At 43.8% G+C, this 27304-nt stretch overlaps 1 protein-coding gene across 1 annotated transcript in view; it reads left to right on the top strand.

Moving 5' to 3' along the window:
* The first annotated feature begins 5845 nt into the window (after positions 1 to 5845).
* The window catches only part of MPP4 (MAGUK p55 scaffold protein 4), a 36180-nt gene continuing 14721 nt past the window's right edge, over positions 5846 to 27304 (top strand). The window contains exons 1-12 of the mRNA XM_070241620.1: positions 5846 to 6154; positions 6975 to 7096; positions 9358 to 9435; positions 12121 to 12201; positions 13325 to 13456; positions 14117 to 14198; positions 15361 to 15446; positions 16990 to 17061; positions 17502 to 17698; positions 20610 to 20674; positions 22716 to 22733; positions 25392 to 25430. Of these exons, the coding sequence (XP_070097721.1) occupies positions 5977 to 6154; positions 6975 to 7096; positions 9358 to 9435; positions 12121 to 12201; positions 13325 to 13456; positions 14117 to 14198; positions 15361 to 15446; positions 16990 to 17061; positions 17502 to 17698; positions 20610 to 20674; positions 22716 to 22733; positions 25392 to 25430 (1150 nt within the window). The 5' untranslated portion in view covers positions 5846 to 5976. The remainder of the gene's footprint in view (positions 6155 to 6974; positions 7097 to 9357; positions 9436 to 12120; positions 12202 to 13324; positions 13457 to 14116; positions 14199 to 15360; positions 15447 to 16989; positions 17062 to 17501; positions 17699 to 20609; positions 20675 to 22715; positions 22734 to 25391; positions 25431 to 27304) is intronic.

Here is a 27304-nt window from a genome sequence, read left to right as displayed (position 1 = left end):
ATGGTAGGCTGTCTCAATTCTGAAAAAAAAAGTTACAATTCATGCTTTTATTGGAGTCATGAATGAAACTGTCCAGTTACCTTAGATTCTTCACATTATATTTATACTTTTCAGATAGCGTATTAAAATTATAAATTCTCACTTCTCTTGGGGGAGAAACCTCTGTCTCCAGGCCAGTGTCTATACAGAGAAACACCTGGCACTCATGCAGCAGGCGTGATGAGTGCCCACAGCAGCCCTGGGGCGGCAGGTGGTAACCCCAGGAGCCCTGTTCTGCAGACAAGGAGTGGCTGTGGTCAGCTCACTGTTGGAGCTGGGACTCCAGCCTAGAACCTCCCTACTCTGATTGCAGTGCTCTTGCTTACTACACCTGCCAGAGATGTCATTCGAAGGCTGTGTTATGCATTGGAAGGTCGTAAAGTAAAAATTGACTTGAAAATGAAAACTTTTAATAAAATTAAGTGCTCTTGATAGAATATCCTGTGCTCAAACAGTCACCAATGTGTCACATTCCTACCTTTTTTCATCCACACTGGAGAGCAAAGGAAAGCTTGTAGGTTTAATTTAGGATAAAGGGCGGATAAACCTCTGACAGCGGCCCCTTGGTCTTTACGTTTGGCCTTGCTGTCAGCAGTGCCCTCTTGTTCTTTCTGTGATGTCTGCTTCTAAAGGTTCTTCCCACTGACCCCTCCCTGCAAAATAAAATTTTCAGATAATTAGTAGCTCCAATCTGAGACAGATGGACTATTAAGTTCAGAACTGTGGCTTGATAGGGAGCCTTCCAGAAGGAACTGTTTTATAGGCTTCATTGTTATTGGCTGAAGAGTCTTCCACTGGTTTCTCACCATAGTGTGAGAAAATAAGATTAATATGTCAGCTTACTCTCAGACATCTCCACAGTTGTCCCTTTCATTAAAATAAAAAATGCCATTTTCTGGTGGAGAGTCTGTTCTCCTGAAATAGTCAACAAAAGTATCAATCTTTTTAGATGTAACTATATGCTGGCAATTAGAGAAAATACTAAAGTGAAGGTTGAAAATGATATAAATTAGGCCGTTCAGTGCAAGGGATACCTAAGAAGATTTGTGATGGGGCGGCTTGTGAGTAACTTAGTGGTTGGGCTGGCTTAGGCGTCTGTGGATTGAATCAAAGAGGATGTGCAGCGGTTTTACCCAGAACAGCGAGGTGACTTTGGCAGCTAATAGCCCACTAATATTTTCTCCTAAAGCTTTCCTCTGAACAGGAGCAACGTTGCACGTTTGCAGTCCTGCAGGTAAGAGACCCTGCCGAATAACCCTCAGTTACCAGAAGAGATCGCCTATAAAGGCTGCCTTTCTGTCAATTGTTAGTAGCTAAAGATACAATTCTGGATAATCTAATTGAAATGTATTCATCATAACCCAAATTATATGGAGGAAGATACAATTCTGGATAATCTAATTGAAATGTATTCATCATAACCCAAATTATGATTTCAAAAGAGCAGATTTTGAGAAGCCATTTCTTAAGTAGGGAATAATGAGTGATATGGAAATTCAATAGAATGGAGCATTTCTCCGAGTCCTAATCAACAGCGTTTTGACCCAGATGAAGCCAGCCATTTTAGTATGGGCCATTTCTCATTGTTAAGTTTTCAGGTGCTTTCTTGGGCTTTGTTTAGTAGAAAGCATTATTTTGAAAAATGAGCATAGTAGGGGAAGGGGATTTGTCATTTAATAGTAATTATTACATTGTAAAACTTTCATGGAAATATAACTTTTAAACTAATGTGTAGCGCAAATTCATTAGAAATCGGTAACACTAATGCAGCTTCTAAGTTAATGATAAGAACTGGCTATCCTTCCAATGTTACTTAATTAGTGCAGAATTGCATGTGGTTGGATATTTACTTACTTGCAGTCTCAGTCAAGAATTCTCGTTCTCAAGACAGCAGAAATGCGTAAGTCTCAACTGACAGAGTTGATGCAGGAGTCTTGAAACGGAAGGCAAGGAAGAGACACCAGTCTTTTGCCAGGCACTAGCATCTTTCTGGAATAATTATGGAAAAAAAAGAGGAAAACTTTTGATTTTACTACTTGTTAATACTGAATACCTCTTTGAACTTCAGATTCCTTATCTGTAAAATGAAGAATGTGTTTGATTATCTCCAAGTTCTCTGTCAGCCTCTGGTTTCAGAGTTTGATAGGGAAGGAGGTTGATGTCTGAGAAGGGGGGGGAACGATAGGGAAGGAGGTTGATGTCTGAGAAGGGGAGGGGCACGATAGGGAAGGAGGTTGATGTCTGAGAAGGGGAGGGGCACGATAGGGAAGGAGGTTGATGTCTGAGAAGGGAGGGGCATGATAGGGAAGGAGGTTGATGTCTGAGAAGGGAGGGGCACGATAGGGAGGGAGGTTGATGTCTGAGAAGGGGAGGGGGTACGATAGAGAAGGAGGTTGATGTCTGAGAAGGGAGGGGCACGATAGGGAAGGAGGTTGATGTCTGAGAAGGGGAGGGGGGCACGATAGAGAAGGAGGTTGATGTCTGAGAAGGGGAGGGGCACGATAGGGAAGGAGGTTGATGTCTGAGAAGGGAGGGGGGTACAATAGGGAAGGAGGTTGATGTCTGAGAAGGAGAGGGGGCCCACATTCCTCTGGAGTCCCACTGCCTCCCCTTCAAGATTGATGTCCCAGCTGCTCTTAAACTCCTTGGGGAGGTGTTAGCCTTTTACTTGGGTATCTTGGCCTCCCTTTTTTCTGCCCATTCCCAGCAACAACTGGGAATACTGAGTGCTCGCTATGACTCAAGCACTGTTACAGGTGCTGAGGCTACCACTGAACAGGACGAGCAAGGTGTCTGCTCTCCAACCCTCTGCAGACGTGGCCACACGGGAGCTGGACACTGAGTGGGTTAATGCATGAGAGAGTTGCAAAGCATGGTAAGTGCTCTGAGGACCATAGGTCACAACAGTTTTCTTAGCCACCTGGAGGGAGGGAGGGTAAATCATTTTCTGGGGTTTCCTCCTCTGAATTTTTGTCTTAGCATGGGCTGTCATAAAAAAATGCCAGGGAATAGATGGCTTAAACAACAGAAATTTACTTTCTCACAGTTCTGGAGTCTGGAAGTCAGGGTACCAGCATAGTTGTGTTCTGATGAGGTCCCCCTTCCTGGCTTGGGGACAGCCTCCTTCTCGCTGTGTCCCCACATTGCATACAGAGAGAGAGCAAGCTCTCTGGTGTCTCTTGTAAGGGCACTAATGCCACCATGAGGGCCCCACCCTCATGCCTGACCTCATCTAAACCTAATTGTCTCTCAAAGGCCCCATCCCCACATACCATCACATTGGGGGTTAAGGCTTCTAGTATGATTTTGGAGAGAACACAATTCAGTCCATAGCAAATTTGTCACAGAAACCTGAGACGAGCACAGTTTTTAGACTTCACCTAAATAGTGGAGATGAAAATTAATCTTTTTGCCTTTATGGCCCAGAAAATGAGCCTTTTAGCATATATGAATTAGTTATCCATGTAGCCCGGAGTGGGCTGTAGATTCATTAGAAGCTATTTTAATAATAAAATTCGCTATTCTGTCTGTACAGCTCCCTCACAGTAAGTTCATCTCAGGAATCTTAGTCTCTAGTGCCCCTGTCTGCTGCATGGGGAGGCGCACTTTGGCACACTGTCTTGAAATATGGCATTACATATGGAAGAAATGTGGTCCACCTTATGCGGCACAGACTGCCGTTGGCTTGCTTAATCGAAACTGCCTCACCAAGGACCGATGCTTTGGGAGACACCCTTAGGGTAGCAGATTTTGGAGGGTGCCTGGACATGGAGGTGTTGTGTCAGACCCATCTGTTTGCTCTGACTTTGTCTGGCAGACACAGCATCTGCCTTTTCCATCCCTTCCCTCGAAGTGCTCCCCTCTAGGGGGCAAGATGAGTCATAGACGCAACTGTTGTGCTAAATGATTCAACAGAGGCTCAAAACTGGGAACCCAGGGAAAGGCAGGGTTTAGCCTGACTCAGCTGGAGCTGGGTGGGGTGGGTGGTGGCAGGCAAGGCAAAACCATAAGACACCAAGTTTTGATAGAATCCAGTGCCCTTGAATAATTCAGTGTGACTGGAAAATAATGTGTAAGAGAAAGTTGACCAAAATTCCGTAACAGCTTTCTGTGTTGCTCTTCTCACTGCCTTGGAATTTGGAGACAGCATGATGACGATCTGGTTTTATCCAGATAGCCTCCCTGGCTCGATGCCACAGTCTGGACTCTAAACAGCAGTTCTCACCCATATCAGATTCAATAACCCAATCTTTAACAACTATTTGGAGATGCTCCTTTTTTTTTTTTTTAACCCTGATTTGTCCTTTATTATCTTACTGTAACAAATGCTGTTGGGACCCTACCACAGCTCCTTGGTGCCTACCATTTTGTGCACTCTGGGCCAACTTCTAGCGCCGGCACCTGCACGCACTGTCTGAAAGTATGCATGCGGCGGGCTGAAAGGGCAGAGGTAATGCTTGCAGGCAGAAGCCCCTTCCAATGACTGGCAGCGTCGGTGTATAAACACCCCCACTCCCTTGTCCCTAGTCCCCCATGGGGTTAAGCTCCATGGTGCCCAGAGTGGCTACTTGCTTGAATCACCTTTTACGGGCTTTTTGCCCTTGCCCTGACTTAATACCCCACTCTCAGATGTTTCCTGGGATCACTTTCCAAACGAATCATCTCACTAGAGTGGTTGCTCTATGTCTGATTCTGGGGGAACCCAAACTAAGACACTTACACACAGCTTCAGAAAAAAAATCCGTATATATAGTGCTCTAGTAATAACAAAAAGGGGAAATTAAGTAAATGTAGTTGATAAGACATTATAGATTTCAATATGTAAATATGGGCTATCACTACCCCAAAAGATATGATGAAGTAACACATGTTTGCACCCATAAAGTAATCCAGCAGGGTGCAGCAGCCTTGGATGCAGACACAGGTGCAGCCTGATGGTGGAGTGTGGTAGCAGCACTCTAGTTACCATGAGCAGCGTTACCATTAATGACATGGCTTTCTGAAATCGTGAACAACTTTAGCAAGCAAAACAAAGTAATTCATTCTTTGATTATGGTAGTAGCATTCCAGAAAGTTCAATGTATATTAAAACTGCAAAAATGCTTTGTGTTTAATGTTAAAAAAAAAAATGGGTTCTAGACTCAGATAATTATAAGGTTTTTTTCTTTTTCCGGCAACATGAAAGCCTAGCAGAGCACTTGAAAGTTATGCAGGGCGTGAGGTGTTTTCTCGTTCTGTAGGATAACTTCTGTGAAACCTCCTCAAAGAGCACTGGGCATGTTCCCTTTGCCCTCATTTTCTTAATCCCCATCCTGCTGGCTGAAATGTAGAAGTGCTGGCAGGGGCTCCAGCCACCATCTTGGAGCAGGAAGATGAGAAGCACACCACGCCCGGGTGGTAGAACAGTGAGCTGGAAGGAGCCTGTTCTCTGAGGACTTCATGCAGCAAGGCTGCCCGACCAGCCCTGGGTTTTCACTGCCTCTGGACTTTACAGGAGCAAGATACGAACTTCTGCCCTGTTAAGCCACTATTACTTGGGGTTTCTGTTTCTTGAAACTAAACCTTCCTAAGACAATGTAGAAAATAGACTCTGAGAGGACGCCTCAGCAGTCACCCGTAAGTCTTGCAGTTGTGATCGGTGCCATGAAGAAGTATAGGTACGGCGAGTGGGAACGGGACGGAGTGGGGCAGGCCAGGGGAGGCTCTTCTGTGCTCCGGACAGTGGTAAAATCAGTGAGGCAAAGAGATGAAAAATAAACAAAAGTAACATTTCTTGTCACTCGTTAAAACAGGAGGGGAGTAGGAAGAGTGTTTTGTGAAATAGTGGTTTTCTCTTTCACAGCCGGTATGGTTAGTTTAGAGAGAAAGCACCACAGGGCAGGACTGTGTCATTGACGCGGATCCCATTGTGCAGCGAGTGCCTGACTTGTTCAGTAAATGCTGTTGAAGATAAAGTGCCTTCTAGCGTGGTTTAGTGAGCTGTGTGTTGATCTGCTCCCTAGTTCTGAATTCCTTCTGGAAGCTCGGGCAGGGAGGATGATACAGTCAGACAGAGGAGCAGATCTGCCAGACAAGGAGGACAAGACACTTTCTATGGCAACCAATCCGAAGAATGGTATGTGGTGCCGGGGTTCGTTTTCTAGACCAGAAGGGCCTTATACTATCACTCTAAATTTAGGGGTAGAAATTCTGATAGACGTGTTGTGATTCCTTTCAGTAGCTTGTCCTACCACATCTATTGGCGTTAAGTGTAAGCAACTTTCAAAGGAGGAAGGAAAGAAATTGACACAGTGGATTCAGAACCTCTTTTTTCACTACCCCACGGTGTTTTATTTAAATGTAGAACTTCACAAATTGTTCACATTCAGAATATCACTGCAACAGATAGAATTTCTTTGAAAAGCATTTGTAAAAACATCAAGGATTCACTAAAATTGTTCAGTCCCTTTAGTCAGTGGAATCGTGAGATTTGTATTAAAAACCTATTGAGAATTGGAATTTTTCAATAAGAATTTTCAGAAAAGGGAAAGACAAATGACTCTATGCTTGAATTAGAGAGGGAGGATCCAGAAAATGCCTAGGTAATTTTGGAATAAACCAGAAGCTAGTAAGATTGGTGAGGGGAAAGCAATATTGCTCTCACAAAGTCTTCCATCTGTGTACTGTGAGCAATTATTTCATCTCATGTTGGCAACAACCCCATGGGAAAGCTAGCATGTTCTCACTATGCCACCGGAAGCTGGGTCTCAGCCAGTTGGGTGGCTTTCTGAAGCTCACGTGGTAAGTGATAGAATAGGGCTTAAAGGCAGATCTTTCGGCCTTACATCCAGCATCCCTCCTCTGCTCAGGCTCCCCTGCGGCACGTCCCAGCTGAGCCATCTTTCATATTGACACCTACCTTTCCTTCCACCATCTCTGCCCTCTCCCTTTCCCAGGTCTCTCCCAAATCCTGAGGCATGTGCTGCAAGAGCTGAATCTGTTCTACAGCCGGGACGTGAATGGCGTGTGTCTCCTGTACGACCTCCTCAACTCCCCGTGGCTGCAGGCTCTGCTGAAGGTGAGCACTCTGTGGCTTAGAAGTCCTTGCTCACTGTGGAGGCAGAATCTGCTTGTCCAACAATGTCACATTTGTCAGTTGGCAAGAGACTTCAACTTGGAAAAAGTTTTTAGAAGGCAATCCTCAGAAAAGAGCTACACAAGCCTCTTAGCTGAGGAAGGAATTAACTTAGGTGGAAAAGACTATGGCAGCTCCTTTCTTCTCCACAAACTCCTCTTCCTCCAGAGGTCCCTGGGACCACAAATGGCCATCACCATCACCCTTAGTAGCCATCTACAGCCCTTTGTCCTTGAGGACAACTCAGGATAAATAAAAATGCTGTTACAAAATTATTCCTCTTTGTTATTTAAGACCAGGAAATGAGATATTTACAGTTCTGTTTAGGTATCTTAAGTTTTTCTTACACTGGAGATTTCTTCTTTTTTTAAATTCAGCTAAAATTTTATGCACTATACAGTAGCATCTACTATCTGACTAATTTTGTTCTTCCGAGCAAATGTTATTGTCAAGAAAGATCGTTTTGAAGTTATTTTCTGGGATGTGGGTGTTTCCTTCACTTAAGTGTAAAGTGTGGTCAGCCTTGTGACACATGCTAATGTTATATTCTTTAAGATAGGAGAAAAGTGGCATCATCTTTAGCATGAGCAAGGAAGTACTCCTCGTAGCACTTGTTTTAAAACACCTGATTTCTTTTCCATTCATCCGTTGTTGAACATGGGTTTTTTTCCATGTCTTAGCTTTTGTGAATAATGTGCATTGAAAATGCGATGCAGGTTTCTCTTTGAGATACTGATTTCATTTCCTTTGGACATATACCCAGAAGTGGGATATATAATGGAATATTATTCAGCCTTAAAAAAGAAGGAAATCTCCCCTTTTGTGACAACATGGATGGACCTTGAGGGCATTATGCTAAGTGAAATAAGTCAGACAGAGAAAGACAAATACTTTCTTTGTATTCTTTTTTTTTGTATTATTGATCTCAAGTATGATCTCACTTGTATGTGGAATCTAAAAATGAGTTGCTTATAGAAGCAGAGAGTAGAATGGTGGTTGCCACAGGCTGGGGGAAATGTAGAGATGTTGGTCAAAGGGTACAGACTTTCAATTATAAGATACGTAAGTTCTGTGGATCTAACGTACAGTGTGGGGACTATATTTAACAATCATGTATTGTGTACTTGAAAGTTGCTAAGAGAGTTGATCTTAATTGTTGTGACAACATACACACACAAAATGGTAATTGCGCGAGGTGATGGAGGTGTTAACTAACCTTATTGTGGTAATCGTTTTGCAATATGTACGTATATCAAATCAATAAGCTGTACACCTTAAGTTTACACAGTGTTATCTGTCAATTATATCTCAATAAAGCTGGGGGGAGAAAAAACTACCTGATTTCTACTAGGCACTTTTTCCTCCTGGGATTAGCTGAAATAGGAGTTTCAAGGTCACTGAAGTCGTGACCTTTGCTCACCACTGGTAGGCTGGTTGTGCTTTGTGCTCCCTGTCTCGATCCGTCAGCCTTCATCACACCCAGGTAAACTTGAGCGCTGGCACCGAGGTAGAGCAGGGAAGCACCGTCATCCCACGTCTGATGGAGGAGAGCTGGGCTGAGCTGGCCTCGTGGACCTCATTTCTCCATCTGTAAGAGAAACTAGATTCCTAAAATAAGACTGCGGCTGCACCGTGGAGCTGGGCAGGCTTTGGTGTGCTCAGTCCAACTCTAGATCCTGGTGTGGAAAAAAATTCCCACAGGTCAGCAGAGACGAAGTTGGAATCTTTATAAATGAAATTTTACTGGGGAATTAAGGGAGGAAAAGCAAACAAAAGATAAGAGCAGGGTACAAACAAGCAATATCTCGTGCCCGGCCTCCCCTTCAGGTCCATGTGGCTCAGGCCCTGAGCAGCTGCCCAGTGCAGAGGTTCTTACCAGTCTCTGGCCCCAGACCCCTATTGGTCTCAATGCTGGAAACCCCACTCTTGCTTAGTTTACCAAGAGTGGAAGTTTCAATTTTTTTTTGGTCACTGTATTGGTTGGGGAAAATCAATTCCTAGTGGCAACCAGTACTCAAGCCTTTGAAGGATTAGGACCACCAAACTTGAGTGCATTTCTCTTTGACACCTTACTAAGACCACCACACATGTGCTACTTGGCTGCTTGTGCCGTTGTCCAGGGCGTTTCTTCCCATGGAGAGCCTTAAATCCAAAATGATACAGTCATGTCATCATGATGCCATTCCCACCCGGCCCTTCTGCAGGTGTATGACTCCCTCCAGGAATTCAAAGAAAGGAAGCCTGCACCCACCATGCCCCGCGCGCAGGCCGTATCCTGTGAGGTAAGATGACTGTCAGTCCGCAGAAGAGGAGAGCTTTAACGTGGCGCCGTTCCACTCATAGTGCTCGTGTAAACGAATTAAGGCTTTAACGGAGACGTTTGATTGAGGATTATGCATCTAATAAGTGTTTCTCATTGAGCTTTAATGGAAAGAAGAAAATTGGCCTGCTGTCTCCCCAAATTAAAAGAAATTAACAGAAATAACATTTTTAGCATATTTTTCCTTTTTTCTCTAAACCTTGGATTCAATGAACCCTGTGTAAACAGGGTGATGTTATACTCATGATTCCCAAATTCATATCTCCAGCTGGGCTCTTTCCCTGGACTCCAGACCCTCATACCCAACTGCCTCCTCCCCATCTTATTTATATGATGTTCAATGGGCCCCTCAAACTTACCCTGTCCCAGACGGGGCTCCTGATCTCCCCACCCCCAAAGCCACTCCTCTCCCAACATTTTCTGTCTTGGTGATGACATCTTTGTTCTTGTAGTGCTCATGCCCAAAGTCTTTGGGGTTGTCTTTGATTTTCTCTTTCTCTCATACCTTACACCCAATCTGTCAGCTCTAGTTTCAAAATATGTCCAGAATCTCCCCACCTCCACTTTGCCACCTGACGTAAGCATCGTCATCTCTTAGATAGACGACTGCAGTGTAGCCTCCTGCCTGGCCTCCTTCTTCTCTAGTCCTCTGTAGTCTATTCCCAGCACAGCAGCTGAAGAGATTCCCCCCTCTTTTTTTTTGTTGTTGAGGAAGATTGGCCCCAAGCTAATATCTGTTGCCAATCATCCTCTTTTTGCTTGAGAAAGATTGTCCCTGGGCTAACATCTGTGCCAATCTTCCTCTATTTTGTATGTGGGATGCCACTTCAGCATGGCTTGATGAGCGGTGTGTAGGTTCGTGCCTGGGATCCAAACCCACAAACCCTGGGCTAGTGAAGTGGAGTACGTGAACTTAACCACCATGCCCCTGGGCTGGCCCCAAGAGATACCCTTTAAAGGCTAGTCAAGTCATGTCACTTCTCTGCTCAGACCCGGTCAATGACTTCCCATCTCAGGGTAAACATCAAAGTTCTTACAGAACCGAACATAATGTAGCCCCCACCACCTTTCTGACGTCCACTCTCTGCTGTCCCCTTGTTCACTCTGCTCCAGCCAGATGAACCCCTGGGGTTGTTTGAACTGGACGTGCTCCTGCAGCAGCCCTTGTCCTCATTCTGTTCTATGTCAGGAACACTTTTGCCCTTATATCCATGTGATTTGCTTCCTTGTCTCCTTCTGTCTCCTCTCAAAATGTCACCTTCTCACTGAGGCTTTCTCTGTCACCCCATCTAAGACTACAGTCCATAGCACTCACTGTCTACCTTCGCTGCTTTATTTTTTTTAAACTCTCCTCACCATCAAATACAACTGTTTCTTTTATGTACTTATGTATTTTATTTGTGGTCGGTATCTCCTCACGAGAACATAAAGTCCATGAGAACCGGGACTTTTGTCTGACAGTTCACTGCTGTATTTGCATCACTTACAACAGTGCCTGGCACATGGTAGATGTTCAACAAATATTTGTTGAATGGACAAATAAATGTAATCCTTTTTATTATTTTTTGCCCAAACCATATTAAAATGAATAGAAAAAAAGAAGAAAAAGTGTACCCTCAATTCCAGTAATCAACAACTCAAGTTGTTCTCAGTTGTCCAAAGGAAAACACACACATGGTATTTTATTCAGTTGTAATCCTAGCGAATGGACGTAAAGCTTAGCAAACTGCTGGTTTTCACTTGGCCATAGGTAGAGATGCTCAACTGCTGAAGATTCATGGAGTGATTAAAGGTCTTATGGCCTGTCAGGAAGCAGGTTTACACCTAAACCACATCAAAGAGGTCAGAATTTATTCTGTTTAGCACTTTTTTATTGCAACAAACATTAAAATTACTAGGGGCCGGCCTGGTGGCGCAATGGTTGAGTTCGCACATTCTGCTTCGGCAGCCTGGGGTTTGTCATTTCAGATCCCGGGTGCAGACCTAAGCACTGCTTGTCAAGCCATGCTGTGGCAGGCATCCCACATATAAAGTAGAGGAAAATGGGCACGGATCTTAGCTCAGGGCCAGTCTTCCTCAGCAAAAAGAGGAGGATTGTGGCAGCAGTTAGCTCAGGGCTAATCTTCCTCAAAAAAAAAAAAAACCATTAAAATTACTAATCAAAAAGCCCTAAAATATAAACTACTATTCCCATTTTTCCAGTTGAAGAATGGAACATCCCATGGGATTAAGCTACCTGAGTTCTTGAGGTATGTGAGCCTGTACCTGGAGAACTCAGATCCCGTAACCCACCCGTCAAGATTCATATCAGCAAATAGCTGTCGTAGAGCCACTGGAGGGGAGTTGCCTTGGTGCATGTGATGTTACAAAGTGATGCTAGCTCTTCTTCCATGCCTGTGATGTGCCGAGACTGGGGCACAGGGGTTTGGATCTACCCCAAATCTTGGATTCTACCTGCTGTAGTAAAGTTTAGTGAATAAGGAAGGACCCCAGGCCCTGACTTTAAAGATGAAAAAGAAGCCTTCAATAACAGCTTTCTTAGGTCAATATCATGCTAGTCAGTATATCTGTTATCCAGCCTGGGTGAGGTTAACTAGGTGATGAAGATTTTTAAACATTTCACAACATATGCTTTTCCACCAACCAGGTAATGGAGATATTACGTGAAACTCCTAATTCTCCTGACATCAAAGAGCTGAGACAAATCCTCAGGGCTCCACACTTTAAGGCAAGTGCTTGCTAAAATAGACAAGATATCTGGCCCATAGACAAAGTTGGGAAAAAGAGAGGAATGTGATAGAAAATGTGCTCTCTGAACAGATGTTTTATTATTGTACTTAAAGATGTGGGGCTCAGAAGTGACTAGCTCAATGTCATCCGCATGGAGCCAAGCTTGCCGTATTTATGAGGAGGCATCTACAACTGTCCATGGTGTCAGTTCCCCCTGCAAAGCCACTGTCCCTCTAAAGTTCTGGGGGGCAATCGGGGTAGCATACTTCCTTTCCAACTTGCAGATATTTTAAGTTTTGGGTAAAGTGTGTGAAGGTATTTGGGAAATACTGTATAATGATGATTGACTCCATGAGGGGTGTATGAAGAGCATTTGATTGCAGAACAGAAACCTACCTCATGGTACCTGCAGAGTTTGAGATCAGTTTATCAATAAATTAGAAATTTAAGAGAAAGTCTGCATTTGGAGCAATGGAATTTATGAGTCAAAAATTTTAGTTCACAAGATTGAACCCTAGAGAATTTTCTCTGAGTTCCAACAAAGTTCTGTCCACCAGTCTCAGGCAGGGCTATAGAATGACAACTTCCCCACTCCATGAGGTGAAAATTTGACATGGTGGCCATTAGAAAGAACTCTTGGATCACACCCTACCTCAGGGAACTGCTTTTCCTCATTCTCTTCCACATAGGCCCTTGGGAGTCACTGGCAAACTGAACCAGCGACATGTTTTGATTACTGCCCCGCATTCTACCTTAATTGGGAAAAACATTACAAAAGTTGTTTTGCAGTTCATGGTTATGGGAGCACCACGGATTCCATGGGTTTCTAGGAAATCAGAAAGTGACAGAATACATTTCAGCGGAAATGCAAGGGTATATTACATAAAACTTGGCCTCTCTGTGCCTGGTTTCTTCATCTGTAAAATGTGGACAGTAAATGTACCTGCCTCCCAGAGTTATTGTGAGGATTGAGTTAATTCACATAAATTGCTTAGGACTGTGCCTGGCATGTACAGGTTGGTTGTTGTTTTGGCATGTGTCTTACATAGTTCTTGGTCGCCATCTTCTAGATGGGTGTGTCCTTGGGTGACATTGTTCTCCTTTTCCTTCTCTGCTCCCAGGCCTTGCTCAGTGCCCATGACACTGTGGCTCAGAAAGATTTTGAACCCCTTCTCCCCCCACTGCCAGACAATATCCCTGAGAGTGAGGAAGCAATGAGAATTGTTTGTTTGGTGAAAAACCAACAGCCCCTGGTAAGGAAATCATTTTATCTTTTCATTTAGAATTATACCAGGATTAATTGTGGACCAATTAATTGTGAGCCTAGTAGTTACTTGGGCAATATTCTTGTTTGTGGTCACAGACAGAGTTTGAGGCATTCAGAAAATGAGGGGAATCCACGTTAATAATGGCTGAACTCGTCTTAATGATTTTTGCCTGTGGTTTCAAACACATTACATATTGAAATGTGTCACTAGGAAAGATTTCTGCTTGGTGTTTTTCTCTTTTGAAAGAGTTGTGAGAAATAAGATATATATTTTATTTTATTATTTGGCTCTCTGACATGGACATAGATTTCACTCAATTCCCATGTATTTGCCTAAGTTTTTTTCCTCTATTAATGGTAAGCTAAGTAAGGCATTAATTTGATTTTCTAAGAGTAGTCCCTTTGATTAGGTTGTAGTTGTGGGAGGTTTCTTTATCTTTGGAAGGATCTAAATATTCTTTTATGTCTGTGTGGTTGGATAGAGACCTTGGTAGGCCAAGGTTGAATGGCCTTTCGTTTTTGATGGCATGGTATGGCCCTGGTTGGTATGAATGCCCTCATCTGAAAGACCAGAGCTATGTTGAGAGAAGCCACGAGGAAAACCTCATGTTAGGTAAAAGAGAGATTCTGTTTACTCTCTTCCCAGGGAGCTACCATCAAGCGCCATGAGATGACAGGGGACATCCTTGTGGCCAGAGTCATCCACGGCGGGCTCGTCGAGAGGAGTGGTAAGCTGGAGCAGCAGGATACAAGTGTGACCAGAAAAATAGGAAACCCTTGATGGTCCAGTCTTCTTTCCAGGCAACCGCTGTTTCCTAACTAAGGTTGGGGCTTTAATAAGTTCCATTGCTTGGTTACTAAGAAGGAAGGACTAAATATTCCAGAGAAATCCTGTTCCCTGAGTCCCTCTCGTTCTAGGCACCATATTTACATTCTCATGGCAACCTAACAAGGTGAGTGTTCTGCCATTTTGTAGATGAGGAAACTGAAGCTCAAAGAGATTAGGTAACTAACTAGCTCAAGGTCACAGTTTGAGTCTGGGTTCAAGTCCAGATCAGCCTCACTCTATATTGTCAACTTTAACTCCTCACTTGGTCTTCTGCTTTCAAAAAGGCCCAGCTTGAAATACCTTTGCTTGTCTTTTCTATCAGTAAACCGAATTTCTGTCCTTTCCCTGCTGTGCTTCTGAATCCAGCACTTCTGTACCTGCTGCCCCATGTCCTCACTGCCCATGACCCTGGAACCTGGCCCAGGGGTTACCCCAACATTCTTAGAGTAATTACCCAAAGGATTTCCTTGGTGCTAAGCCCACTGGCCCTTCCTTTGGCCTCAGTTTTATTTTTACTTCTTTAGTACATCTGATGTTGTTGACCACAACTTTCTTGAAATTTTCATCATCCTTGGTTTCTGTTCCATGACCTCATCCTGTGTCTTGTCTCCTCTCTCTGACAGCTCCACCCTTTTACCTCGTATTTCTCAAGTCTTGATCTTAACCCCAAATTTCTCCACATTTTCTCTTTTGAGGAATGCCCCCTTTTTCCTTTATGATTTACTCCTGGCCCTGACATCTTTATTTTTAGTGTTATCTTCTTACCAGTGTTCCAGTTCCCTTTTAAAATATCAGATTAGCAAAAATAAAAATGTCACCATCAGTTACCACCCAGTGTTGGTGAAGAGATGGAAAACGCAATTCGTCTGCACTTTGGTGGTGGTGTGAGTTGAAAAAAGGAAACCAGTTTGCTTTATCATTATTACTGTTATTTCACAATAAATTTTAAAATGTTAGAGCATGCTTGGGTCAGCAAGTTTATTAAATGGCTTTGGGACAGTGCCTCTATTTTTTGCCAATTTCTCTGTACCCTTCTTTGGTTTGTGTTCTTGTTTGCCCAGGCTTGTTATATGCTGGAGACAAACTGGTGGAAGTGAATGGAGTTTCAGTGGAGGGGCTGGACCCTGAGCAAGTGATCCACATTCTGGTAACAGTCTCCTCTTTGCCTTCTTCATGACTCAGCGCAGTGTCACAGCTGAACTGGGCCTGCCCAGTCCACGGTGTGTGCACTGCAATGAGGGGGTTTGCTCCCTCTCAGTAGCTTCCTTTCTGCAGGCCCCCAGACCTTGTCTGTTTCTGTTCACCTCATACTTCTCCCTCCCTTTCCCCCAGAAGATCTGGTGCCTCCTGGGAGCGTTCCCTTCCCAAGCTGCTCTTTCAGCCTCGGGAAGACTGCCAGTTCCGCAGCCCGGGTCCCTCATCACCCTTATCACCTCTGTTGGAAACTGAGCCTGGGGTGGGCAGAGTGAGACTTCAGAGGAGACTCTGAACCTGAGCAAACCACCCTTTGCTCTCCTAACATTTTTATGCAGCTGGAATCCATTTAACAGCTTCCTTGCGGCAGCTTTGGGGTAGGAAAGATGAAATCAGAGGGCAGCATGTGGGGAGGGAGTCATCCTTGTTGGTCCTGCCACTGTCCTTGGTGGTTGGATCTGGGGATTTATGACCTGATTATATGACCCTTTAGTCTCTTAGGTCCCCATTCCCACACTTCAAACCATTGCCTGAATCACAGTCCAGTTGTCAATAGCCAAGCAGCCATCTCCCCCATGCACACTCCAAGTGCGGGGCCTGAGCTCAATTACTATATATTATATAGACTAGTGGTTCTCATACTGGGTTCCTGAGGGAACCCTCTGTTTTCATAGATGTGCCTCAGGGATGGAGATGAGGAGTGGTATTATAAGGCATATACTAAGCACCTACATATTTTTGCATCACTGCTTCAAGATTCTGCATGGTATACAAGATACTGCAAAGGGAGCTTAAAGTCTGTCAATCACAAACACACATGCCTCCATCTCAGCCTTTTGGTGCCAGCCATGGAGCTGCCAGGACAGTGGGATTGTGAAATTCCTGAGAGTGAGTTCGAGGTCTTGTTAATCTTTGCATCTCCAATGCCTGTCACAGTGTATGAGACAGGGAGGTTCTTACCTCCCCCATCAGGCTAAGAGCTTCTGTGTGTCCTACAAATATTTGAGGGCCCCCCTATCCCCGCCATTAGCTTGGAAGCCTGTCAGTCCACCCAGAAGACTTGGGAGTTCCTCATCTTCCCCATCAGACCGGGCTGCCTGGTGCAGGAACAGATGTTTAGGAAATAATTACTGACTGAGGTATGAGGAGGCAAAGTTGGACCAAGAGCTTGTCTCCTTCCCCAGGGCCTGTGGGAAGAAGACTTTGCTGAGTGGGGTGGTCTTCATGGCAGCCAGATAGAGGGTCCCTGGGAGAGACCCGGCATCAGTGTGGGTTTGAGCAGACCAGTGACCCTGGAGCACTGCAGCAGAGCAGAGCTAAATTTCTTTCTAATTTCCTTTCTGGGTAGTGATATGTAGCTGTTGAACACTTGTAGAAGTTCCTCTGGGGGTGTCACCATTAGACCTGGACACAGTGAGCTGTGGCTCCATCTGTCAAACCCTAGCGACCCAGAGAACTCTGTGATTTGTCATTCTTCCCCCTCTGGCGTTTTCTAGGCCATGTCTCGCGGCACAATCATGTTCAAGGTGGTTCCAGTTTCTGATCCTCCTGTTAATTGCCAGAAGATGGTAAGAATTTACTGAGCCTTCATATCACACACAGTAAGTCCTCAGATAACAGTAACAGTGACTAAATACTTTGTATCATACCACTGTCCTCTATAATGTGTTGGACATTTGTTTAATTCTGTATTGCATATTGAAAAATACTGATGACACAAGAGGAAATCAATAGATGAGTACAATAAGAGGAGGTGGGGTACCAAGAAGTTAAGAAGTAACATCAAGAAGAGTGAACATTTAAGCAAAAACTTCTCAGAGCTAAAAGATTCTATTCCCAAAGTCACTTTTTTTCATGGCTCTTAGACTCAGTTCAAGAGAGACATTCTCCTTTTTGGTGAGGATGGAGAGGTAGGAACAGGAGGTGGAAGTGTGGTAGAAAGGGTTTTAAGTCTTGACAGCCATAGGTAAGGGCTCCTCTGATGGTTCCATTGTATATCTCCTGTCAGATGTACGTTCGTGCCATGACTGAGTACTGGCCCCAGGAGGATCCTGCCATCCCCTGCGTGGATGCAGGGTTGCCTTTCCAGAAGGGCGACATCCTCCAGATTGTGGACCAGAATGATGCACTCTGGTGGCAGGCCCGGAAAATCTCAGACCTTGGTACCTGTGCTGGCCTAATCCCGTCTAACCACCTTCTGAAGAGGTAAGAAAAGTCGTCACTCCTGAACTCAGGACCGAGTCATCAGGAAACAAAATGTCTTCTCAGGCTTCTCTTATTGCAGTTAAGAGGAGATAAGGAGAGACAAGCAGATGGATGAACACACACTGGCTTATAAATCCAAATGTCAACTTGTCGATGTGCCCTAAGCATCTTAAATGCCAAGGGGACCAGAATAATCGTGTCAGCTAGAAAAGAGAGTAAAGCACTGGGGAAACTGAATTACACTTTAAAAGGTGGTTCTAACTCCTTCTACTAATCTTTCGAGGCTGAGTTGAAACCTCAGTTACTGAATCCCAACCCACCATCCTCACCTTTGTGCTGTTGAGGTTCAACGAAGTGAGTAAGATAGAAAGAAGACAGAAAGAGGTCCAAGGCTCAGCCAATGTTAAGAGGTCATGAAGAAGAAAAGGAATCAGTAAAGGAGATTGAAAACAAATGACTAATGGACAGGATGAAAATCAAGACAGTATAGTGTCCTGATCAACTGTGTCAGCCGCTGCTGAGAGGACTGGGAACTGACCGCTGGGTTTCCCAATGCAGATCATTGGTGATCTTGATGAAAGCAACTTCGGTGGAGGAGTGAGGCCAAAATCTTAGTAGAATTGGATTTGAAGAAATGGATGACAATGAGCATGGAAAACTCTTTGAGACATTTTGGCATAAAGCAGAGCAGAGCAATGGAAAAATAGCAAGAGGGGAAAGTGCAGCGGTGCAAGAGAACTTCCTTAGATGGGGTAAATAACGCTGGTGAGAATGGTCCAGTGAGAGGGGAAGTTTTTATGATTCAGGAGAAAGAGAAGAGAATTGCTGTTCTTGATGTCCTTGAGCCGGCAGAAGGATATATGATCTATTGTACAAGTAGACAGTTTGGCCTTATGTAGGATCATCGGCAGTTCACCCACAGCAGGAGTGACAGCAGGGAATCCAGGGTATGTGGGTACAGTTGAGGATGGGAGATATGGGGAGAGCATGGAAGTTCTCTTCCAACCACTCTTATTTTCTCAGTGAAATAAGAAGCAGCGTCATAAGCTGAGAGTAAGGGTGGGTATGGAGGGATCGGGAAGGAGAGAGGAGAAAGTTGAAAAGTTTTATGAGGACTGGAGAGCAAACGGATTAGGTCAATATAGTCGGATCAGCATTAAGGGCCCTCTTAAAGTTAATGGTCATACATTTGAAGTGATTCTGGTCAGCTTCCTGGGGGCAGGCCCAGATTAGACAGAGTTGGACCTGGCAGTAAACCAAGGGAAGGCCCAAGGAGCAATTCCAGTGAAGGACTGTGACATTTAAGTTCTTGAAGGAGGGAGGTAAGGGGTAGGGGTCTGTGGATAGCAAGTAAGATCAATGGATTATAGGTCCCAATGGGGTCAACAGATTATTGGGGTTGGGAAGATAGGAAGTGTTGGCAGAAGAAAGGGATGCTGTAAATTGAAATTATGGAGAGATTTCCATTACTGGTACTGAGAAGTTCCAGGGTATTATGTCAGTGGGAAGCAGTGGCTGAAGTAGAATGAGGGAGGGTCTTTGGAAGAGAGCAGATGAGGGAACCAGGCAGTTAGGGGGTTTGGAGGGCATTCATGCGCCTAATGAAATCATCAAGAATTAGTACAAGACAGTGTGGAGGGCAAGAGAGTGAGCAGGAATGATCTGGGGCAGCTCCCAGAAGAGCAGGGGGAATGACATTCAAAGTGAGGGCCTCTAGGGAACACGGAGAGTGGTCTGGGGTCGCCAGGAGAAGCAGGTGCACAGACCAGCTCTAGGCCAGTGGAGGGAAGGCTGCGCTGGCCCAGCTGGCAGAGCCCGTTGCGTGCACCTCATCTCACATCCCGTGTCAGTGAGTCAGGGCGGCAGCCTGCAATCAGCCACGAGGAGGATACTGATGCGAGAGAAATCAGCAGAAGCCACACCTCAGGGCCGCCCTTCCGCCGGAGCTGGTTTTCCAGCACACCCCTGGGAGTGGGAGAGGAGCCAGCCACCTCTTGAAAGGGAGCAGTGTTTGGGGCCGGCCCGGTGGCATAGTGGCTAAGTTTGTGTGCTCTGCTTTGGCTGTCTGGACTTCCCAGGTTCAGATCCTGGGTGCAGACCTACACACTGCTCATCAAATCATGCTGTGGCAGTGTCCCACATACAAAATAGAGGAAGACTGGCACAGATGTTAGCTCAGGGCCACTCCTCCTCAAGCAAAAAGAGGAAGGTTGGCAACAAGTGTTAGCTCAGGGCTAGTCTTCCTCACTAAAGAGAAAGAAAGGGAGCAGTGACCTTAAGAAGACCTGGGTGGGGTGGACGGTGCCTCATAGAGATTAAAAGGCAGAGGAGAAGGGATGACCTGAGCTTTGGGGCCTGACAAGAACAGGGATAAAGGCCTAATGAGATTAGCCCTTATGGTCTCAGGGCAGTAAGTGGTGAGGAGGCTCGGGTATGGGTCTTGCAAGGAGCACACAGAAATGACAGGCTTATCAGATTGGTGCACAAATACAGGACAGTAGAAGGGGTTGAAATTCTTGTGGCTCTAAAGAAAGTGTAGAGCATCAACGGCATGGGAGGGAAAGCAGAACGTGCCGTGGAAATTCCAAGACCAGCTGAAGCAGGCTAGCGTGGGAGAGGCAGGGGGCATGGCTCGTTTACTGAAGCCCTGTGGTCTCTGAACTGGTGGTCAGAAGCCAGATTTTCAGTCTTAGTCGGTGTTGCTCGGAAAACATCCTGTCAGGCAGGAACAAATGATAAGAAAGGTTGTGCATTTGGAGAAGGTATTTGACAATGTGTTTGGAGAAGAAATCTTCCTTTTTACTTGGGTGGAAGGCGGCAGAATTCCAAGAAACCTTCTGGCCTGGATCTGTTTCACCTGGGTTAACCTGAGTTGATTTTTTTTTCTCATGGTGTATTTCTTTTTGCATAGGAAGCAGCGGGAGTTCTGGTGGTCTCAGCCATACCAGCCTCACACCCACCTGAAGTCAACCATATGTGAGTGTGCCGAAACCTCAAACCCAGCATGTGCATCATCGGGAAGGCTGCTGCCTCTCCCAGGGCTGGCTTCCTGCCCAGGAGAGGATCTTTAAATGTCGCCACTGCCCCATAGAACCTCCTGGCAGCTGTCTGAAATCCTACACTAGACATTCATTCCTTTGGATTTGAAAGAGTTTTCAGTTTATGAAAATGCAACTGTTCCTGTGTTGGGGACACCTTCAGTGACAGCTCCCCACCCTGAAGCCCCTCCAGATCCCTGCAGCTAGCATATACATTATAACCTACCGGCAGGCACAGCAGGATGCGTGCCACGCACAGATCCCTGCAGCTAGCATATACATTATAACCTACCGGCAGGCACGACCCTTCATCTGGGTTCTGTTTAGAGGGGCTAAATGTCACACTGTTCAAAAGCTCTGATTAACAGCTGTGTGTGCCTTTGATGAATAAACCTGGAACTGAATTGCTGCTTAAGGAATGTAATTTGTTTGCTAGACAGTATTATGCAAACAGCAGTGTGGGAATGGTTAGGAAAGGGCTCGATGGTGGCGAATGCTTGTGACCAGCTTCCTGCCTTCATAAAGGGCGCTGTGGCTTGCAGAGCCCACTGGAACCTGCTGAGTCAGGCCCTTCCAAAATGGCCCTTGGGCAGCACCCCTGCCAAAGGAGTTAATGAAGGAGGTGAGGCGCCAGGAGGAGGGAGAGGGGCTGGAAGGGCCTAAAGCAGATAACAGCATCGACAGATTTGCCGTGGCAAGTCCTCACCCGCTTTATTTCTCACTGCTCTAAGACGAAAATGATTTTCTCTTGAAAAGATCTGATGACAACTATAGAGACATTTTTGAAAGCAAACACTCTTACGAGTCCTTCACACTGACAGTACTTTCACACTACCTTCCAGCTATGGAAACGTATTTTATATAGTGATTACTAGTAACAGCTGCGATACATCGTTTTATCTTTTTTTTAACTTAACATTTTATCAGAAACGTTTGTATATCAGATAAACATGATATAATCTTCATAGAGATATTGTAGTTATTTTCCCTGTGTTTTAGAAAAGTTTGTTTACCAAACCAGATTGAAGTACTTCTTTAACTCATTTTCCTATTTCATTTATCAAAGGCACATGGCAATGTTAATTAAGCTTCTAATCAGTATCTGATAATAGTATGACCACTGGTTGACTTCTCATTTGCTCATGTAGCCTAAGGGCCATTTATATTAGACTTTCGGAAAAGACCATCCTGAAAATAGATTGTAGCCCCGTATTATTATCCTCACAAATCTCTAAGTCCAGGAACCCCAGAGTTAGTTGGAGCCGCCTTCTTAAAGGGTCACCTCTCCCAGGGATGTTTCTGATGGAGCACAGTCATTTTCTAAACTGTTAGGTCATTTCTTTTGTTTTTAATTGTTGGATGTGATGCTGCAAGGAATGTTATTTTGTATTTTTCTGCTCTGCTTAAATGTTACCATACAAAAAATAATCTCAGGAGCAGGTTACTGGCTCAAGAGGTATTGGCAACTTTATTAATGGAGAGTTATTGAAAGAAAAGAGTTATTGAGAAATTCCAGGCCTATGTTAGTTTACAGATGATCATTAAAAAGTTATTTCCCGAAGACGCACTTGTAGTTGGCAGCCCTCTACCTGGCCCTCCCTCCCTTCTCTCTCTCTTTCTCTTTCTTTCTTTCCTTTCTTCCATTCAAGATTTGAGTTCCTCAAATATGCTGAACTAAGCATATTAATTCAGAAATCAATAGAACGCGACCCTTATAGATCTTATTGGGATGGAAGGGAGTAGGATTTGCCAGAAGCAACTAGATCCCATTTCCAACAAGGCTCATAAATGTATCAGTTTCTATAGGATATTCCCTTATCATTTTGTTACTACGTCTCCACTGAATTTCTAGAGAATAATTTTGTCACTTTGCTTTCCTTACTGTAAGTAAATTAATCTGAGAAACTATAGCATAAACTATTGTGCTCTCTTTCTCTTCTTTTTTTTTCCGCCTGCTTCAATCGTTCATCTGTACTCAGCGATTTCTATAGATGAAGGTAAGAAATAGTATTTGGAAAAAAAAAAAACTCATCTCCAAAGTCTCCTAGAAATTTCTTTTGGTTTTCTGAATTCAATTCAGTTCAGCTATTTATTAAGCTCTTCCTATGTATCTAGTAGTGTACTAGTCACTAATAAACTAATTTATTAAAATGTGTCAGTCAAAAGAATGTACTCACAGTGTAATTGTCCTAACACTGAGAGGAATAAAAGAAAAGAGAGCCAATATTTATAGGCAGCCCAGAGTCTAACACGGCACAGGGTAAGAACTCAATAGAAGTTGTGAAACTGATCTCCTGTTTGATTTCAATTGCTTTATGCACAATGTCTAAAAATAACCCTGTAAGGAAATCATTATTGTTCACATTTTATGGATGAAAAGATTGAGGTTCAGAGAAAGAATGAACATTGTCAGAAGTTGCAAGCAGTATAGTCTGGACTGAAGTTTCTGTCTGTCTGAAGGGCCCTGCACCAAGGGCAAATGGGACCTCCAGTTATTACCCCTCCCTTTCTCCATGTCCAGACACCCAGATGACTCCTCATGATGTCACACACACACACACACACACACACTCACTCACAAAATCTAGAAGGCAAGTTGCTGTCTGTCTGCTTGTGGAAAGGTTGGAGAAGAGAGAAGAGCAGTCCCCTTGGTCCGCCCACATTTCATCCCTGAAGCTGGAAAGGGGAAGGGAGGAAGGGTGCATGGGCAGGTCTTTGCAGGGGGCTGGGTCTATGTGGTCTTGGTGGGTAACAAGCCCCCTGTCTTAGTCCACTCGTGCTGCCATAACAAAATACCACAGGCTGGGGGGCTTCAACAGTAGGTTCTTATTCCTCATGGTTCTGGAGGCTGGAAGTCCAAGATCCAGGTTCTGGCAGGGTTGGTTTCTGGGAGACTTCTCTTCCTGGCTTGGAGATGGCTGCCTTCTCTGGGTGCTCATGTGCCTTTCCTCTGTGAATGTGGGGTAGGAGGAAGGGAGGGGAAGAGAGAGAGAGATCAGTTCGATGTCTCCTCCTCTTATAAGGCCACCAATCCTTTTGGATTAGGGCCCCAACTTTATGACCTCATTTAATCTTAATTACCTCCTTAAAGACCCCATCTCCAAATACAGTCATACTGGGGGCTAGGGCTTCAACATAGGAATTTTGGGAGGATACAGATCAGTGTGTAGCACTCATCCTAGCCCATCGTGTGGAGCTGTTGATTTTGAGGGAGCAAATCAGTGGCTCTCTGAGATCCCAGAGTACCTATTAGAAAAATCAGGGCTACTCGTGCTGTTAATGGAGAATTACCCCTGGCCTCTGTAAAACAGAAATGACAATTGTAGATTTTGTTTGCCTTAAAAAAACCCATAACCCTATAGGTATATCCTAGGAACTAGTGAATTCCCTGTTGTTATAAATTACTGATCTGGAAAATAATCTCTAAGTGAACTTAAGGAATTGAATAACTGCGAAATCCTCAGCCAGGTGACTTGTTGTCTGTGCTCCTATCTCTATAAAACAGTGTTATTTCATACAATTTTTCATGTTGCACCTTTTACTTAAAAAACATTAATTAATGACGTGGTCCTTGAGGTGGTGATAAGTTTGTTATATTACTTTATAATATTATAGCTTGTTATACTATAATAATACTTTACTATAATTTGTACTTTTGGAACATATGTAAGACTTATTTATTGAACTACTATTTATTGATCTCCTGGGAAGTGCTGGGCACTGTGCAAGGCACCAGATGTACAGTGCTGAAAGAAAAGAAATTATTTTTTCAGAACATACATTCAAATCAACTATTTGATATTAAAAGAACAATTCAATTTAATAAATAATTTCTCGTGTACCTACTATGTGCAAGACTGTTCTATGCTCTATAAAATATGTAAAAATTAGTGAGACAGTTTCCACTTTCAGGGAGCTAAGAGGATGAATAAGGCAAACACCCAATGATGATATTACAAGGCAGAGTAGCTGTGCATCAGAGAATTCAAGGAGTAGGAAAAAAATGCTGTGCAGTTCATGGCAGAGGTGTTCATTTGGATTAGTGCTGGAGACAGACCTTGAAGATTACAGTCAAAGGGAACAGCATAAGCAAAGGTGCAGAGGAAGAAGTGAGGTCTACGCTAGAGGGGGTGTAAGACATGTGAAGGAGCAAAGTGGACAAGAGTTCAAAGTTGGGCTTGGGTCATGTTACTAAAGTGTTTTGAGTATTAGGATGAATACTTTTAAAAGTTGTATTCTTTTATTCTCTTATATGTACTTAAGCTAAAGGTAAAAATCATTAACAGTAATGAGCACTTACCATATGCCTGAGCTTTCCGTGCATTATCTCAATTAATCCTATCCTACATGGTAGATATTACTACTGTCCCCATTATAGATAGAAAACCAAGGCTTAGAGGTAACCTAATTTGTCCAGCATTCAAAACCCTATGCTTTTGAATTCTAACCCTTTTATGTTGTGTAGCCGCCCATATCATACATTTTCATTAGTATAATAGAGTCCTTTTTATCTCTACAAGTGAGCAATAGTCGTACGAGTAACATTATTATAGGGTGGTCTGAGTTTTATTGACATAAGGCTGTGCGTAGGGAGTTTTGTTTGTGATGCTAACACATTTTAAGTTTTATTTTTCCCTTTCTATGCTCTTTTATAGAAGATGACATGAAGATTGACGAGAAATGTGTGGAAGCAGGTAGCGTTTCTTCTTGGTCAGTTGACCACGAGTAGAAACATGAAGCCTCTCAGCTGTAGACTTTCTGAAGCAGAGTCAGCCAAAGGGGCCACAGGCCTTGCCTCTGGAGGAAGCGTGTAAAATGAATGCTGTCCACTGTCCTTTTCCTGTGCTTCTGGCATTTGGAAGGGAAGCACAGCTGTGGGAATGTCTCCAGGCTCCAAACCATCTTCTAGAAAGTGCTCTAGAAAGCAATATTTTGGACATGATCGCAGGAACACGTGGTAGCACACAGGTGTTACATTCAGGTGGAACATCTGGAAATAATCATGCTCTTGGTGAAATACTACAAAATATTGAGATATCAAATTTTTTAAAAAGCAAAATATATATTTTGTTATTGTCTGATACCATCTTCTGGTAGATTCTAGTATAGATAAATAGTAGTGGATTCCAAATTTTCAAGAAATATATGAAAACTTTTTACGTTTCTGTTCTTAAATTTTTTTGGAAATTGGGAAAAGATCTTTCAGATTTCATGGCAGAACTAAGGCGGGCTCAAGAATCACTAGGGTTTTTTTAGGAGACTAGTTAGAGCGTCTTTAGTCTGATAGGTGAATTTGTCTTGGCTTATATGGGTTAATCTAGTTTTTAGAAATTAAAGAACAATATGAAATCCCTTTTTTTCCTTCTTCTTCTCCCCATAAGTCCCCCAGTACATAGTTGTATATTCTAGTTGTGGGTCCTTCTGGCTCTGCTATGTGGAACACAGCCTCAGCATGGCATGATGAGCAGTGCTAGGTCCACACCCAGGATCCAAACCAGTGAAACCCTGGGCCGCCGAAGCAGAGCGTGCAAACTCAACCACTCGGCCATGGGACCAGCCCCTGAAATCTTTACATACTGGGGATTTTATATACTTCCCAGAACAACTACAGAATGATGCTTACACTATATTTCACCAAGTACACATTCTGTTTTTTTTTTTTTAACTTGCAGTAATATTCATTTCCTTTCTGTAATTTTAATTAAAGTTTTTATTAAGTACCACATTCACATATTTCAAAATTTGAAAACTACAAAAGTACATTCTGTGAAAGGTCCTCTTTCTCCCTGTTCCCCTGGTCAGTTTTCTTTCCTTAGGCAGTAAATGCTCTCAATGTCTTCTCTGTCCCTCCAGATATAGTCTGTGTGTATAAAAGCAATGATGCATTGGGGCCCGCCCCATGGCCTTGTGGTTAAGTTTGCTGCACTCGCTTCAGTGGCCCAGGTTCAGATGCTGGGTGTGGACCTACACCACTTGTTGGTGGCCATGCTGTGGCAGTGACCCACATACAAAATAGAGGAAGATCAGCACAAATGTTAGCTCAGTGTGAATCTTCCTCAAGCGAAAAAGAAAAAACGAGGAAGATAGGCAGCAGATGTTAGCTCAGGGCAAATCTTCCTCAAAAAAAAGCAATGATGTGTATTTTCTTCTCTTCTCCCCCACCCTCATTCTCACCTTTTTTTAAAACATGAGTGCATGTACTCTTTGATGATATGCTGTATACACTGTTCTGTTCCTGGCTTTTTTGTAGCATTGTATGTCTTGGAGATGATTCCATCTTAGTACATAAGGAGCTTCCTCATGTTTTTTTAAATAAGTTATTGTATGTTTATAGAATCACTTATTGGTAGCATTTGGGTTATGTCTCATCTTTCCTAGGATAAACAGTGACTAGCTTTATAAATATATGGTTTCACACATGTGAATCCACCTTAAATGCAGCATCACCTGACCCAAGGATGTGCACATTGGTAATGTCGCTTTATAGTTCAAATTGCTCTCCATATAAATTCTAGTTTCCTAATCCTTAAACTCAAAATGCCAACAAGGATTGTTTGAAGTGCTGAGT

The sequence above is a fragment of the Equus caballus genome, chromosome 18 (assembly GCF_041296265.1).
Source record: "Equus caballus isolate H_3958 breed thoroughbred chromosome 18, TB-T2T, whole genome shotgun sequence".
Lineage (NCBI taxonomy): Eukaryota > Metazoa > Chordata > Mammalia > Perissodactyla > Equidae > Equus > Equus caballus.
Note: the sequence above shows the minus strand (reverse complement) of the source record. Positions and strands in the feature narration are given on the sequence as shown.